A 17,756-nucleotide genomic window follows, 5' to 3' on the forward strand; every position below is an offset into this window, starting at 1 on the left:
TCCCGATTCAATACGACGATTCAGAAGGACCACTATTGTTAATTACGATAGAAAAAATTGCAAGAAAGATTTGCATCGGAATTTAATAGCAGCAAAAAGTAATAAGTATGAATTTTCTCAAAAAAAAAAGTCGAATATATTCGAAATAGTTAATATCCAAAAGATTAAAATGAAATCACTCCTACACTGGTTCTGGAAAAAATGGGAAAGTAAATGGCGTACGTAAACGAAGACAAGCAAGAATGTGAAATGAAGAACAAAGATTTGTGGTAGGATTTGCACAAATTTACCAAAAAAAATAAAAAAAAAAAGACGCATACCTCCTTTTGAGCCAAAGCTCTTTGACGCTGGAACGAGAATTTTGACCGTTTGGTTCTTACTCTTGAGGATGATGGAATGATTCAAATATATACTGAAAAATTCAACTTTGAAAAGAATTCAACTTTATTGCTTTTTTCCGAAAACGGATCAATAAACGTTTTAATATATAGTCTTTTAATCAAAATTATAAATATACTTCTGATGAAGACTTTTGCATTAACTATTTATAAAAATTTAACACAAACACTCCACATTTCTTCTTTTTTTCTGTGAAATGAAAAATCTTATCAATGTTTCTTGTTTTACCTATTATATCATTTTTTCTTTTCTTCACTAATTAAAACATTTCCGTATGCATGTTTTCTAAGATTTGTTGTCTTTTTTCTAGTTTTGCATTTTTCCGTATGCACTTTTAATTTCTTCAATTCTTAATCCTTTTATAAATTAATTTCATTGTCGATATAACATCTAAATAATGCCAAAATTAATTAAAAACTTTATTGAAGTTCAATAACTTTAAACGCTTAGTAATTTCATGATTTGGAGATAATTTATTTGGATTCTGAAAAAGTTTTAAAATTTTAGTCCAATTCGATTTTTTGAAAATTAGAGAAAAAGTGGCAAAATTTTTGACAGCGAAAATAGTAGAAGCATTAAATAACTGGAATATTGTTTAAAACTCTAATCAAGTTGCATGGAAAGTTTAATGAGTGGTATCTATCGAATGAGTAAATAACTCAAACAAAGAAATCTGGAAATATGTCATCGAAATGTCACAGTTTTCCAATCATTTGGAAACAATTGAATTATTTCCAAAAATTCATTTCATATGAAACTGAAGTTTGTAAACTCGAAATAAATGAAATTCTCAAAATTTGAATTTTTATCCTATCATTATTGTTGAACGCTGATTAAAATCATAAAAACATATATTACAATTTTTCATATACTTTTCAAGTAATAGCAGAAGAATTTTTTCTCTGTTTGATTTCTTTCAGTTAAGCATTTATTAACATTTCAAATCTGAAAATAAATTAATTTTTCCAAATTCTGACGAAAATAATACAAATAATTTTTCAAAATATTCACAATTTACTGATTGTAATGAAATGCAAATCAAAGGAAAACTTCTCAAGATATGCAATTTCAAATATTTTAAAATATTACAAGAAAAAAAAAAAAAAAAGAAAACAAAAAAACCATCACCAACATTCCGGGAAAGTAACTCCTTCACTTAAAAAATATTCATTTTCCATTGATTAACATGTCACGAACCATACAACGGTCTGTTAAATATGTCTGGACCGTGAAATATCTGCCACGTTAGCTTTGGTGGACTTTTCATGATCCGTTCCGTTCTCTGTCCGTCGATTAATTCTCCTCTCCCTCTCTCTGTTTGTGTGTCTATCCCTCTATCTTCCTGTCATTCGATCCATCTATCTATCGATCCATATATCTTTGAGTGTGCTTTATTCCGTTTAAAGATTGTACTGATTAGTTAATTAGTGAAAGGGATTTAAAAAATTTTCTAAGTTGAAATAACTTCAAAAAATGCAGTTTAATTTTAATTACCAGAATTTTATTTATTTTTTGCTTTATCATATTTAAATAAATTAATTACAGCGAAATTAGGAAAAAACTCCTTTCTTTTTTATTTTTTTCTCAATAAGAAAAAGATGCAAACAAAATAATCGTAATTTAGTTTTATTATAGTTTGGTTTGATTAATTTGACCATAGAATGCAATCTGTCTTATTGAATTTTAATCGTTATGTCATTAGTCTGATCACTGGATAATTATATTTAAATATTATTCCTTAAATGATGCTTTTCTTATTTCACATCATTTTTTTATGATAAAAATTCAAACGGTCTCAAAATTTATTTCTAATTAAAAAAGATTTCAGAATTTGTTGTTTGTCGATACCATAGATTATAAATGTTTACAAGAGATAATACATATGTATTCCTGTCATGGTGGAAACAAACGATATCATCAAGTCAAATTTAAACAAATAAAAAAAAGCATACCGCAGGAATTTTGATGACATATTAGAGAAGTACAATTTCTATGATGTATAATTATTTAATAATTTGCTTATATGTTTCTTTATGTATTTTATTTATATATAATAAGAATGGAAAAAGTTTTCATTGAATAAATAATTAATTTACTTCTTTTTCCTGATCCTTTTTTTCACTTTTTTCTTTCTCATTCCGAATATATTAAACTCATATTTTTTAGTAATAATATTTATTTTGCAATTATGCAATTAAAAAAAAAATTCCAGTTTGAATTAGAATATAATATAATTGATGTATTTTAATTTGGATGAATAACATGGGAAATGGGAGAAGTTTTGAACAGCTGCATTTCTTCGTTAACGAAAATTATTGTCAAGATGCTGGAATATAATTGATAATTTTAAAAACGAGATAATTAATAGAGGTGAAAAGGTATGATTATAAAAATTACGATTATTATTTATCTAAGTAATTTACAAAAAATAAAAAAAGAAAAGTACACGATGAAGGAGAAAAAACTTGTCATCCAGTTGAAAAAGTTATTTTGAAATGTGTTAATTCGAGTAGAAAAGAATAACGTTTGTTTTTGAATCTTTTTTTTTGCTTTTCCTTTCCGTTTTTTTTTTTTTTAATTAGCTTATTTTGTTTTTGAGAAAAATTGTTATTGTTACTTTATTTATCTTCGATCTGTACTTCATAAATAGAAAGTTTGTTTGAAAAGTTTTAAATGGAAAAGTTTATGTGAAAAGAATTGGAATAAAAAGCATATCTGAAAATGATAACTTTTTTTTATTCTCTTCTTTTCATCTTTCTTTCCTCAAAAAAAAAAAAAAAAAAAGAGAGGGAGAGATAAAATGCAACAACAAAGCAACAGTAAGTATTAGCATAGGACAAAAGCGAATCAGTTTAATTTATGATCCAATCAAAACATCGAAATTAGTAGATGATTAAAAAAAATTTATTTTCAAAATTTTTGGAAATGACTTTTTTTTTTAAAATAAATACTATCTTTTTATTTGCACAAACTCGTTACATAAAATAAATAAATAATTGTCGAAAAAATGAGTTGTAAAAAATGTTTTCCGTTGGCTAAAAATAAGTATAACTGCTGATACATATACATATCAGTACTCGAGATTCAAGTATCAACGATCACGTCGAATTAGTTATTGATACTTAAGTGATGCTTGCGTATTCGAGTAAACAAACTAATCGTGTAAAATGCTGCATCTTTTGGAAGAAAGTTTAAACTAGATAGATAGATAGATAGATAGATAAAGACCTGAAATAATTATTGGTGATATTTATAGATCTTCTGGGAAATAAATTCTAATTTCAGGAAAGTGAAACCAAGAAAACTTTAAAAAATTTATTTAATTGTTGAGAACTCTAGTACAACTCTCTATAATTCTTTTTTTTCAAAAAAAAAAAAAGAAAATAGAATCAGCAGTACTATGAAATATAATGTATGAAATTTTAGCAGTTTAATTTTATCATAGATTTTTAAAATTTCTTCTCACTGTATTTAAAAATTGTTACCATTTATGCTATTCTAATCTGTTTTCTTGAATAACTAGTAATTAGTACCATATGACTGCATTAATACAAAATCGGAAATCCAATTATGGCGTCAAATTGAAATGAATTGAACTAATGAATTGAAAATGCTAATGAATTTAAAGGAAAAAGAAAAAAGCTATTAAAAAAAAAAAACTTGAATAAATATTTTTTTTTTTTTAATTTTAAATAATTTTATTTAAAGTAAAACTAAATTTTCTTTTCTGTGGAAAAAGTTTATGACATTTAAAAGAAGCGAGAAAAAAAAAAAGAGAAAATGCTTGTAAATCGTTCATCAATAACAAATGTTTTCAATGCAAAATTTCTAGTGTCAATAGTGAAAGGAAAAAAGAGGATTTAAAAAATTTTTATTCAGTTGAAAATAAAAACTTTTTGTTAATTAACTGTTAACTCTAAAAAAAAGGAAGGAAAGAATAAAAATAAGAAAATTAGAAATTAAATTTGATCAAGGTAGGAATAATTTTGTGTGAATTTTCAAACTATTAAATTTTTTCTTACTGTGATGATAACAGTTTTGTATTATCAAAACATATTTACTTGTTATCAGCGATGTTATCAGTAAATACATTTTGATCATTACAATTTTTATGTAACTAATATTTACATTGTTTAGTTGAAATGAAAAATTACTCATAAATAAAATTATTATCAGATGATAATTTTACAAATATTTCATATAGAATTGTTTACAATTTTTTCTCCTCCTTAATTTTCATTTTTGTTTTTGTTTTTGTTTTTTTTTTCTGTCTCAAAAAATCAACAAATATTTTTGAAATTTTTGATCAAATGATAAATTTTCATCTAACAATTACCACTGCAATTAATTACTATACCCGCAATAATCATTATAAGGGGAAATTTTGGAAAAGGCATCCAATAAGTATTCAATAAAATTGACATTTTCTTTTTTCTGGAAATTCTTGAATACAATAGATTGTTCTATTCAAGATATACCAGATATTTCCGTTCTAATAAATCGAATAATTGTCAAATATTATTAATTAACATGAAATCTATGAAATTAATTAATTGAATTATTTCGCTTAATTCATTCTCTCATTCATTTATCAATGATATTAATAATATAAAATTAAAACAAATTCATCAAATGGAGAATTATGATATTTCTGAAAAAAAAAAGAAGAGAAATACCATATCTAATTCCAAAAATATGTTAGAAATATCGAATTTGCTATATTTGATGAAAGCTTAGCTTAATTAAGCTAAATTATTGTAGCAAATAAATTTTACAAAAAGGAAAAGTAGGAAAGGAAGATCAATTATTGGTTAAATATAAAATTCAAATATGAAATTAATGAATGGAGAATATGCATTTGGTGTTTTTCAATAAACAGAGAAAACCTGAAATGTGCAGTGTGTGTATGTGTATGTATGTGTGTGTATGTGTATGTATATGTGTGTATGTGTATGTATGTGTGTGTGTATGTATGTATATGTATGTGTATGTATGTGTACGTATATGTGTGTGTATGTGTGTATGTGTATATATGTGTGTGTGTTTTATTTCATCTATTTTTCAATTTCTATAATCGTATAAAAAGTTAATATTTGATCCAACAATTGCTTAATCTTTGCTACTAAATTTAATTAATGCGTAATTTTAATTCGATGGATCGTAACAAATTATTTTTATTCAAATACTTTATACAATGAAAAAAATTTTTAATGGATTAAAAAAATTTATATATGAATAAGTGTGCAAAAAAAAATTGGAATAATTGAAAAGTAAAGGAAAATAAGAAAGGAATTATATGTGTGCCATTGGATTAGAAGAAAAAGAAAAGAGCAAAAGTTTAAAAAAAAAAAAAAATTAAGTTTTTAATATGAGAATGAAATTTTTTTTTTTTTGGAAGAGAGAATGATAATTTTTTTTTTTTTTAGCAGACTTATTTAAGTAATTTTATCATTCTTATCATTTAGACGATGGATTATTTTTCAAGTGTATTCCAAAAAAATGCTTCAAATTTTAAGTTTTGAAATGAATATTTGCTTCATGCATTTATGAACTTTTTTTTTTTTATTAAAATGAGAATAGATTATGAACAATAACTAATCTTTCACTAAAATGACGAAAATAGTGAAAATTACCTAAATAAATTTGTCCAAAGAAAAAAACTATTAATAATTTATTTCACAATTTTTTTATTTGATAATATTTTAGAATAAGGAAGAAACAAAACAAAACAAATAGCAAAAAATTTTTAGTTTGTTTGATATTACATCAAAATTATCAAATAAAAAATGATTAAATTAATCGTATTAAATGCAAAATCATGGATATTATGAAAATTATTTCATATTTTCAATTAAAATTAATAAATTTGCAGTGTGGAATTTTGCAAAAATTTAATGCTGAAAAGTTGGAATTTTTCGAAATTAAAATAAAAAATAAAAATTAAAAAAAAAAAAACGAAATGGGAAAAATAGCAACAATTGAATCAGCTGTTATACAACAAAATATTTGTACATAATAAACATTAACTGGGATGAATTGAAATTTGTTTACACTGAAACATATGACGACGATACATCTCATTAAAAGGTTTTTATGACTAGAAAATATGAGAGTAATTGGAGAAGAAACGATGATTATTTCATTTCATTTCATTATTGTTCGTGCATTGATATGATAATTGCACATACACAAATGTATAGTTATCATAATAATACTAATAAATATGTACATAAAGTGACAATAATGAAATGAAAAAAAATAAATAATAAATATGTTATGAACCAGAATTATTGATTAGTTTTTTTTTTTTTTTTTAGAATCTTATTTTTACAAATTAGGAAAAAAAAGTTATTTACTTTGTTTTAATAAAAATTATTATAGCATAAACAAATGAGTGAAACAAATAAAATGTATGCAAAGTAATTAGATTTTTTCCTTCTTTTATTTTTAAAACTTATAAACATTTTTAGGAAAAGTAATTGTTGCTAATAACAAATTTTCCTTTTTTTTTTTTTTGAATGGAAGCTTTTTTTTAAGAATGAAATTTTTGATTAACTTTAGCATTTTTCCTTCTTCAATGATTCTTTTAAGCAGATTTTTTTCTTTACTAAAGAACAAATAAATATTTATGTTGAACAAAAATTTGCAACAAAAACATTTTGTTCTTTCATCTCTTTCTTCATTTTTCACTTTATTAGTAAGTTAGATTTAAAAATTTATTCTAAATCAACAAGTACATTGCAACATATTTAGATAACTTTGATTGTGTTCTTTTGTTGCTATTATTGTTGTTTTGAATTAACAATAATTAATTGCTGTTAAACTTTATCTTTTCCTGTTTATTTGTTTATTTTTATTTTTATTTTTTTTTTTTTGTCAGAGTTAGCCATGAACAATTAAAAAAATTTATTCATTTAATGTTACATACCACAAACAATTATTATAGCTAACAATATGAATGAAAAACTGAACAAACAAAAAAGCAAAAACCGAAAAAAAAAAAAAAAAAAAAAAAAAACATTTTTAAAATTGGTATATTATGTGAAATTAGCAGCACCACTATATTTGCCCAATAATTGTTTTACATTTTACATATTTAAATTATAACGTTTGGGAAAGGATCTAAATATCTTTTGTATATATTTCTTTTCGAATTATATTTGAAATTAACGAAAATGTTAGCTTATTAATTAAGTAGGAATAAACTTAATGTTATATACTGCTTATAAATAGTTGACTTAATATTATAGAAAAAATAAATGTATGATCTGAAGATATTGCCTGAAAATAATCAGAAAATATGGAATTAAGAATCTAATTACATCAATTACACGTAAAATTGGCAGCATTACCATTCCTGTGTATAATAAATATTTTAAATATTCTTGAAAAACAAGAAAAAAAATCAAGGATCAGCTAAAAGTGTAAATACAACAGAGATATTTTAAGCATACGTGAGCTTACGTGAACTGTTTTTATGGGAGAAATTTCTGGAAAGATTTATTTGAATTAAAAATATATAAATTAAATAAGCAATTAATTATATGAAAGCAATTTTGTTTCTTGAATATTAGTTTCATTTAATTCATTGCTTCATCAATCAATCATTTATCAATTGTATCTTTCAATAATGTAGCTTATATTACTACCGTATATTATTTGATAGACTAATACCATCAACTGATACTGTAATGAATGAGTACTGTAATAAATTTCAAATGAAACCCAATTCTTGAAACCATATAGCGATGAATAAGAAGAACATAATGAATAATGGTATAGCAATAGCAGCTGCTACTACACGACCAAATGGTACTGCAAGAAAAGAATAAAAGGTAAAATTAGAATGATTAATTTATAATTATGTTATCTATTCATTATAAAAGAAAGGGACCATTTCATTTATTAATTCATAGAAACTCAAAAAGTCAGGAAAGTTGAAATTTTTTTAATGTAAATAATTTAAGACGTTTAAGAAAAATTGATAATTTGTGGTTTTTTTTTTTTTTTTTTTTTTGATTATCCAAAAAGTTTGTATATATTTCTTTCCATAAGTTTTACATTAAAATTTTAATCTTTTTTCGGGCGTTAAATAATACCATATATGAAAATAAAAACTAACTTCGCTTTTTTGTTAGAGTTTGTAAATTTTGTTTTGAGATAATTTTTTCATATGGCATTTGCACCATTATTTCATCTTGAGGTACCGGAGTCCGTGTAACAACCTTATATTCCTAAATAATTTTTTTTTTTTTTTTTTTAATTTTTTCATATGGCATTTGCACCATTATTTCATCTTGAGGTACCGGAGTCCGTGTAACAATCTTATATTCCTAAATAATTTTTTTTTGTTTATAAAATGATAGATCATTTGAAGAAGAAATTATAATTGTAATTATGTTTAACAAATAAACGTTAATTTAATTAATGCCTGATGGATATGCTAAACAGTAAAGTGAAAAAAGTATGATGAATTAAAAATTGATAGCACTATTTTTTATGCAAAAACATCAAAGGAAGAAAATTTAATTTTGTTATATATTGAAATAACTTATCTCAATCCTAACATGGATTAATTCAAGTCCTTTTTCAAAAAAAGAAAAAAAAAAACATAATGATTTTAATAAATTTAGGTTACATTGAGGTAGGTTACAGGTGTGACACTCGCAAGTGAAATAGGCACAGGACTAAAAGTACCGCTACGTGGCCTTTCGTATTTCTCGTAGGTTTCCCTGGATGAGAGAAAGTCTGCTACGGGAAGTTCATTTCTTCTGGAAAACAATATGTATGTATAATATTTCAATTATAATTTATAATTAGGATAGAAAATAGAAATTCTAAGTAAAATATTAAAAAGTTAAACACTCAAAAGACATCTTTTTCTTATAAAAGTTTATAATATATCAATTTAGGTTGCCTTATTAATTAGCTAAAAATATCTGATAATGATGTTGCAACGGAAATACATGAAATGATAAAGTAAACAAATAATCAATAATTGAAATTACTAATCTAATATTGGAATTATTTTAGGAAATATGAAATTTACTGAAATTTAGACATAAAATGAAATATAACTTACTTGGAATACATTTTTTTTTCCTTTTAATTAATAAATTATCATATTGCAAAATTGAAAGATGCAGTAGAAGAATAAAACGATTCTGCAGTGCTAAAGTTATAAAACAATTTGCAATTTTGATTAACTTTTTAGATTTAAAAAAAACCAATAATTAACGAATGAATTTTCAAACAGTTAGAAAATTATGCCTTAAACTTTTTATAAATTTGCAAAAAATGCAAATTTATTTCACTTCAAAAAAAAAACAGAATGAAGCAAAAATTACCATCCTTAGCACTAAAATTAAAACTTATTACAAAAAAAAAAAAAAAAAAAAAAAAAAAACAAAATTATTTGTATATGTTTATGAAATTTGATAGAACTGTAAAATTTTTTCAGTCATTTTAAAAGAGAAAATTCAATTTTAACAACAAATTCAAATCAGATCAATAATTTATCACATACAATATATTAGTCTAAATTGTATCAATGAAAATAAAAACAAATTAAAAACTTATCAAAATTTCTAAATACTATTTATACGTACATGTTTATGTGTGTCTGTGTATGTGTATGTGTATGCATGTGTATGTGTGTGTATGTGTGCATGTATACACACATATGTACGAAGTAAACAAATATAAAATAAGTGAAATTTCATGAAAACATTATAATTTCTCATTTATTTTCATAAATTTATTAGGATGGAAGAAAGAAAAGAACACCGATGAATTTGAAAAAGAAATGAAATTTTCTTTTTTTCTTTCTCAATTCTAAATTGATGAATAGATTTTTGTAGTAAAAATATACATATATGCAATGGAAAATAAATTCACAGAAGGGAAAAAAAGGAAAAGATGAAAGAAGAGAAGAGAGAAGGAAGGAAGAAAAGCAATGATTGAAATGAGAGATAAAAAAGTTTTATTTAAAATCGTCTTATTCGTTCATTTTCAACCACTTAATTCATTCATTCCTTTGAAATTAATTTGATTGTAAAATAAAAATATAGAAAGTCAATCAATTTGCTTTTAGTAAAATTAATTTTACCACCTAATTGTCATTTTTCAAATCTTCATTTCCATTTTGTAAATTTTTGATAATGTTAAAATTATGCGTGAAAAGAAGAAAAAACCAATTGCATATTTTTTTTTTTTTTTTTACAAATTTGAAATCGATAATTAGAAGAACAAATAGAACATATGCAAATTCGAAAATTAAATCAAATTCAGAAATATAACAGGCAAAAAAATTGCAAATTGTGAGTTCATTAGCTACAATTCAAAAAAATATCGCAAATTAAAATTTCGAAAAAATGAAGAGAAATAAAGATATTTTTTGAATTTTAAAAATTTCTCTTATACATTCGAAAATAGAAATGCATTTCATGCTTACATTACAATTTTAAGTTTACTTATTACTATAAAGAAACGAATAAATATTAGCAAAAATTTATGCATAAATTAATCGAATTCTAAAATAAAGTTTTTTTAAAATACTTTTTGCATCTGATTCGCAATACTGAATTCCTACGGTGTCAATGCACAAACATGATTGATTGATAAGATACAGAACTTACTCGATTATCAGTAATATTACTTTTTTTAAAAGCATGCAATAATTGCAGTTATATTATAATTTGAGGTATATAATAAGTGAAGATTAATTATTAATTGCATTTTCTGCTCATTAAGCATATTCTTAAATTATAGATGAAGAAAATGGTTTAAAGCAAATTAAAATTTGACAATACATTCAATTTTTATTTTTGGTCGAAAATGATAAAAACTAAAAAAAAAAAACCATTTTAAAAAGCAGAAGGAAGGGAGAAAAAAAAAAATGCAATATGTGTTAGCTGTCTATCCAATGATATAAATATCATATATTATAAAATAAGCAATATTATTCTTAGTTATTACTATTGCTGCTACTAGTTAATTATAATTAACTACTACCTGAAAGGGAGGCAAAAACAGGTAGTGGCAGTGAGAACAATAGCAATAATCATAATAATAATAGTAATAATAATAATAATAATAATAATAATAATAATAATAATAATAATAATAATAATAATAATAATAATAATAATAATAATAATAGTAATAATAATAACAATAATGATAATAATAATGTTAATAATAATAATGATAATAATAATAATGGTAATAATAATAACAATAATAATAATAATAAATGATAAAAGTTGTAAACAATAACAAAAGGTATTGCAGATTAATTCCTATCGTCTTTTACTTTCATTTCATTTCTTTCATTTAACAAACATTTCGCCATTTCAAAATGATTCACATCGCTTTCATTACGAATTCTATAAACAAACAACATTGATACAATCAATCAATCATCTTTTCGTTATAATTTTCTAACAAATTCATAAAAGCAATCGCGGTGATTCTACGAAAAATGAGAGGAGAAAGGTAGTAGTACGGGGAGAATTGTAGTGAGGCAGAGTTTTGGGTAGCTTATAAATCGATCATCAACAAGTTTTCTTGTTGCATAATGTTTTTATGCACACATATAAATTGAATACAAGAAGAAACGGAGAACGGAATATATATTGCAAATAATTTACTGGAATATTAGAAAACAACATATTTTAAAAATAATTGTCGGGATAGCATATGGCAAAATATATTTGAAATAATTTATTGGAATGATATATGACGGAATATGCTAGAAACAATAGAATATGCAATCTAAAACTGAAAAAAAAAAAGGTGTCTTTCTAGATTTAATCTTCAGTATATTTTGATGAGAGGAAGAAAGACAAAAATAAGTGAGATAATTCCCTCTTTTTGCCACTAAAATAAATCAGAAAAATTCAAAAATTGAAAATGACATGATAGAATCGCTTCAGTAAATGATAAAATGTGAAAGTTCCGGAAATCCGAACTGTGCTAAAATACCAACGTATCGACTGTTTTGTTTGTCTGTTTCACTTGTTTGTTTACTGAAAGTTGGTTGATTACATTTTTTTGATATTTCATGAATAATTTTACAATGATACCCATTGTTGCACATATTAAATTGATTCTTTTTTTTATTTATTTACTTTCTAAATTTCATGATATTAATATCCCATTGAATAGCGGAAGAAAGCATTATGAAATTGGCTGGAAATAACTTTGAAATCCAAATTTTACCACAAATTTTCATGAAAAATGTCCTTGTTCAAATGCAGTAAATTCAAAATCAAAAACCGCGGAGTGATCATGAAAATCGCTATCGATACCACATCGCAACACTATATTATCCAACAACAAAAACACTGGACTATGACAGTTAATGAATATCAAAATGAGTATTGCATGACCCATTTGGCTAACAAGGTGTGCACCCATACTGATACGTCATGACCCATTTGGCTAATAAGGTGTGCACCCATACTGATACGTCATGACCCATTTGGCTAATAAGGTGTGCACCCATACTGATAATCATGACCCATTTGGCTAACAAGGTGTGCACCCATACTGATACGTCATGACCCATTTGGCTAATAAGGTGTGCACCCATACTGATACGTCATGACCCATTTGGCTAATAAGGTGTGCACCCATACTGATACGTCATGACCCATTTGGCTAACAAAGGTGTGCACCCATACTGATACGTCATGACCCATTTGGCTAACAAGGTGTGCACCCATACTGATACGTCATGACCCATTTGGCTAACAAGGTGTGCACCCATACTGATACGTCATGACCCATTTGGCTAACAAGGTGTGCACCCATACTGATACGTCATGACCCATTTGGCTAACAAGGTGTGCACCCATACTGATACGTCATGACCCATTTGGCTAATAAGGTGTGCACCCATACTGATACGTCATGACCCATTTGGCTAACAAGGTGTGCACCCATACTGATACGTCATGACCCATTTGGCTAACAAGGTGTGCACCCATACTGATACGTCATGACCCATTTGGCTAACAAGGTGTGCACCCATACTGATACGTCATGACCCATTTGGCTAGCAAGGTGTGCACCCATACTGATACGTCATGACCCATTTGGCTAGCAAGGTGTGCACCCATACTGATACGTCATGACCCATTTGTCTGTGCGGAAGTGTGCGTGTGCGTGTGCGTGGCTGTTTGCGCACGTCTCTGTCTATATTATATGTGTTATTAATATGCAAAACATGAAAGAATAACTTAGAATAGTATTAATTCTAATAATAAATTCGTAAACATACAACAAAGTAACATCCTAGTAAGAAAAAATTTCAGTTTAAGATACAATTATGAAATTAAATGAGGAAAAGGGAACAAGAGAGAGAAGCGAGAGGGTGGGAGAGACTATTAAATGATACTATTTACATGATAAACTATTTTCTTCCTCATAATTAACTATCATAAAAAAATTTAAAAAAATGACCGAAATTTGAAATTTAAAAAAAAAAAGTAAGGGAATAAAAGAAAGCACCGCTTACAATGAGAAAAGAACTTTAAATGATAAGGAAATGAAAATGAAATAGAAATGGTCATATCATCATATCGATCAAATCATTTCGCCATTATTCCTTCAAGTGAATGTTTTTCGTCTAAACGAAGAAAAAGATGACAGAAATTTTACAATAGCACAATTAATTTAAGTATTTTCTGAATAACTGAAGTAACTATAAGATTAATTTAATTTTATTGAGTGAAATTTTTACCATTGATTCTAACAAATTGCTTTCATGATATTGGATGTTATATATTAAAGATTAGAATAATTAAATTTTAATCAGATTTTTCATTTTTTGAAAAAGTGAGTGGAAGTATCTTTTAGTTTAATTGATTTGTATGGTCATTTTTTCATGAAAGATATGCAATTAAAGACGAAATAGAAAGAAATTAATTTGTTTCCATAAATTTTTTTTATGAAATAGCATAGGACAAATATAGAAGGAGAGAATGGCAGAACAGAGAGAAAGAGAAGCATTTATAAAATATCATTTCAAGTCATCTTTTCACATACATTAAAATAAACCTTGGCTTACAATTTCAAAAATTAGAGCTACAATGCACATTTCCAAAAAAAGGTAAAAAAATAAATTAAAGAGAAATAAGTTTGAAAATATGAAAAGAAAAATGCAATTATATTGGAAAAAGACAAATATTTTAGATTAATTTAATTCAAAAATTTTTTTATTTCACAGTTTACCGATAAATTTCATTCAAAAAAAAAAAAAAAAAAGAAGAAAAAGAGAGAAAATAGGGGGAGAGAGAGAGAGAGAGAGATGATGGAAATGTTCCTATTTCAATGGCACACTTATATTAAAAGTTAAATTAAAAATTATTTAACTCCTTGAAAAGTGTTATTGACATATTTTAACAATACTTTCCAATTATATTCACTCCAATTTAACATTTTCAAAAACGGTTTTAAAATTTTGAAAACATTTAACAAAAATAGCAAAAAACAAAAATACGACACATTTTTCAAAAATATTATTGTTATTATTGAATTTCAAGAAAAAAAAAAAAATTCAACAAAAAATTCGAAATTTATTGAAATTTTGTTTTCACGCAGAAAATGTACACAAGTGATTTTTACGTGGAAAAAGCAAACATGATATAGTATTGCTAGGCAACCGATTTACTTAGTATTAGTTAGTTTTAGTTTAGCCAATAATTGCCCAGTTATAGCATAAAAATCTAAACTGAATATTTGAAATTTGAATTTTTCAAATTTTATTCCCTTATTGAGAAGAATGAAATTGTTTCATAAAAACAATTAAATTTCAAACTAATTTAACAAAAATAATACTAATGAGAGTGATTTGACGATTCACAACATAGAAAAAAACTGCAAAATTTTTGCATTTTATTTTTCACCTTTTTTTGATAGTACTAGTGATAATAATTATATAAATATATAATTAGTAAAAATCTATTAATAATTCGAAAAGGGAGACAAAAAGACAGAGAATGAGAAGGGAAAAATAAAGTACTGATCAGGAAAGTTTCAAAAAAAAAAAAAAAAAGAGGAATTGGAAGAAAATAGCTGTTAAATTTAAGCATATATATGATAAGAAATAAATTTACATTTAAAATTTATTCTTCCTTTCTTCTTCCCATCGATTCGTTCCTTTCAGTTAGTAGATGTGAAACAAATAATACTTCGTATTTTGTAATTTCCATCGTATTTGCATATAGTAATAATTAATTATCGAAAGGAAGCAACACTCGATAATTGAACGATAAAGGAATAAATACACATATATATATATACACTATACCATTTGATCGTTTAATCTCGAATATACCATTTAAACATTGTTTTTTGTTAATATTTTATTTTGTCAGGAATTATCTGAAAAGAAAGAAAAAAGATAAATGCAGAAAAAATAAATTAATTAAGAAACTATTTTAATTACATTAAAGCATTTAAAGGCATAAAGGAAGTTTAAGCTAAAGAAAGTGATAAAAAATAAAATAACATAATTGCAAATATTAATATGCCATGCATATTTACTCTATATTTAATTAATTTAAGTTATTATTAATTCTATATTTTAAAATTTTATTGATTTTTTAAATTATTATTAATTTTTTTAGTATATTCCTTCATTGGTTGCAATTTTTTTCCACTCCATTTTTTTTTTTTTTTTTTTTTTCTTTTTCCTTTGTCATTCTTATTACTGTAAAATCATCATTACCGTAAGATTATTACTGTAACATTTTGTAGAAAGCAAAGAGAAGCTATAGAACAAAAATGAAATCAAATAATGGAATGCTTGCAGTAGAATATGAAATAAAAGTGTAGTAGATGAGAGAATTGAAAGTAATCATTGGTTGACAACAAAGATATGATAAATAATTGAATTTCAAACAAAAATCATCAAACATTTTATTTTAAAAAATGTATTGGTATGCTGACGATAAGTATGACGTGATACATGGTTAAGTTTAGTGAAGAAAGAAGAAAGAAAAAATTGGAAATGAAAGAATGATTAACTTTAAACTGTCGTATTGTACGTCAAAGATCACTGGGAAAAATTTAACAATTATTCACCTAACAATCTCTTACTTTTTTTATGTCAATGAAATATCGTTATTTAGTATTGCAATAATAATTAGTATTGTCTTAATATAATAATTACCATATTATTGCAAGGAAAATAATTTCAAATTATAAAGAGTTTGAATGCTTAGTGAACGAAAAAAAAAAGAGAAATTGGAAATGAAATAATACATTTTCCAAAAATTTCGATTCATCAGGAATAATTTTGATTGAAGAATTAATGCTTCAATAATTTAAAAAATTTAATAAGAATTGAATTTCTAATGTTATATGAAGAACGAACCTAAATTCTAATCATTTCATTTTGCTAGCTGATTAATGGATTGTATTAGAATATTTGCTTAATAACCAGTTAATGAGTAATATCATCATCTTCTCAATGTTGTTTAGAAAATCAAACAATTACATCTGTCAACAATTTAATTAATTTGTAGTGATAGGGAAAAACAGAGAACAATTACGAATTTAAATAAATAATTTGAATGAAATAAAAAAAAAAAAAATCAAAAAAATATGGCTAATAGCAACTAACTATCAATTCATGCTAATGCGATAGCATAAAAGCTTAAACCAAACAAAAATTTAACTTCAGACATTGACAAAATACAAAAGCTTAATTTTAGACGCAGAACACGTTGATGATAATCGATGAAAAATGCACATGCAAAATAAAAAATAACATAAATATTCATACCACATGAATGTATGACAGAGATTAAAATGTTTTCTTTAGATTTAAATGTCACAACAGATGTGACACCGAAACTATGCTGTTATACCATTCACTTAAAAATGTTTAAAAAAAAGCAAAAGGCATATCTCTGTTTTATTTTTAAAAACATTTATTCATTTAAAGTCTCATTACATAATTTAATTATTCATTTTAATTCATTCAATTTTTCGTTTTTTTCGACTAAAAGTTTTGTGACATAACATTTCTTATTTTTTTTTTTTTTTGCTTTTCTTTCTTTAAAAATCTTTATTCAATAACAATTTGAGGCTATGTTTAATTATCAAAGAATAAATAAAGCTGCAGCTATTATATCGCTTTTATTTACATACTTATTTACCCATTTATTTACTTGCTATTTGTTTATTTGTTTATTGGCTATTTGTTCATTTATTTGTTTACCAATTCGGTACAGAAATATATCAAATAAATAAATATAAAATATTTACGAAATCTGTTTTTGAATATAGCGGTGAATAAATACATATACAAGAAAAAAGCAAAAAAAAATTAAACATATTGCTAA

The 17,756-nt window shown here is 24.5% G+C and overlaps 1 protein-coding gene across 1 annotated transcript; it reads right to left on the reverse strand.

Moving 5' to 3' along the window:
- Positions 1-8,113: 8,113 nt before the first annotated feature.
- Positions 8,114-9,492, reverse strand: Bm4427 (Uncharacterized protein; the record flags this gene model as incomplete). Its single annotated transcript, XM_043079710.1, has 4 exons — positions 8,114-8,214; positions 8,522-8,633; positions 9,038-9,170; positions 9,482-9,492. 4 exons carry the CDS (start codon positions 9,490-9,492, stop codon positions 8,114-8,116), a joined length of 357 nt encoding a protein of 118 aa, XP_042935644.1.
- Positions 9,493-17,756: the final 8,264 nt, after the last annotated feature.

Source organism: Brugia malayi (genome assembly GCF_000002995.4).
Source record: "Brugia malayi strain FR3 genome assembly, contig: Bm_v4_Chr3_scaffold_001, whole genome shotgun sequence".
NCBI lineage: Eukaryota > Metazoa > Nematoda > Chromadorea > Rhabditida > Onchocercidae > Brugia > Brugia malayi.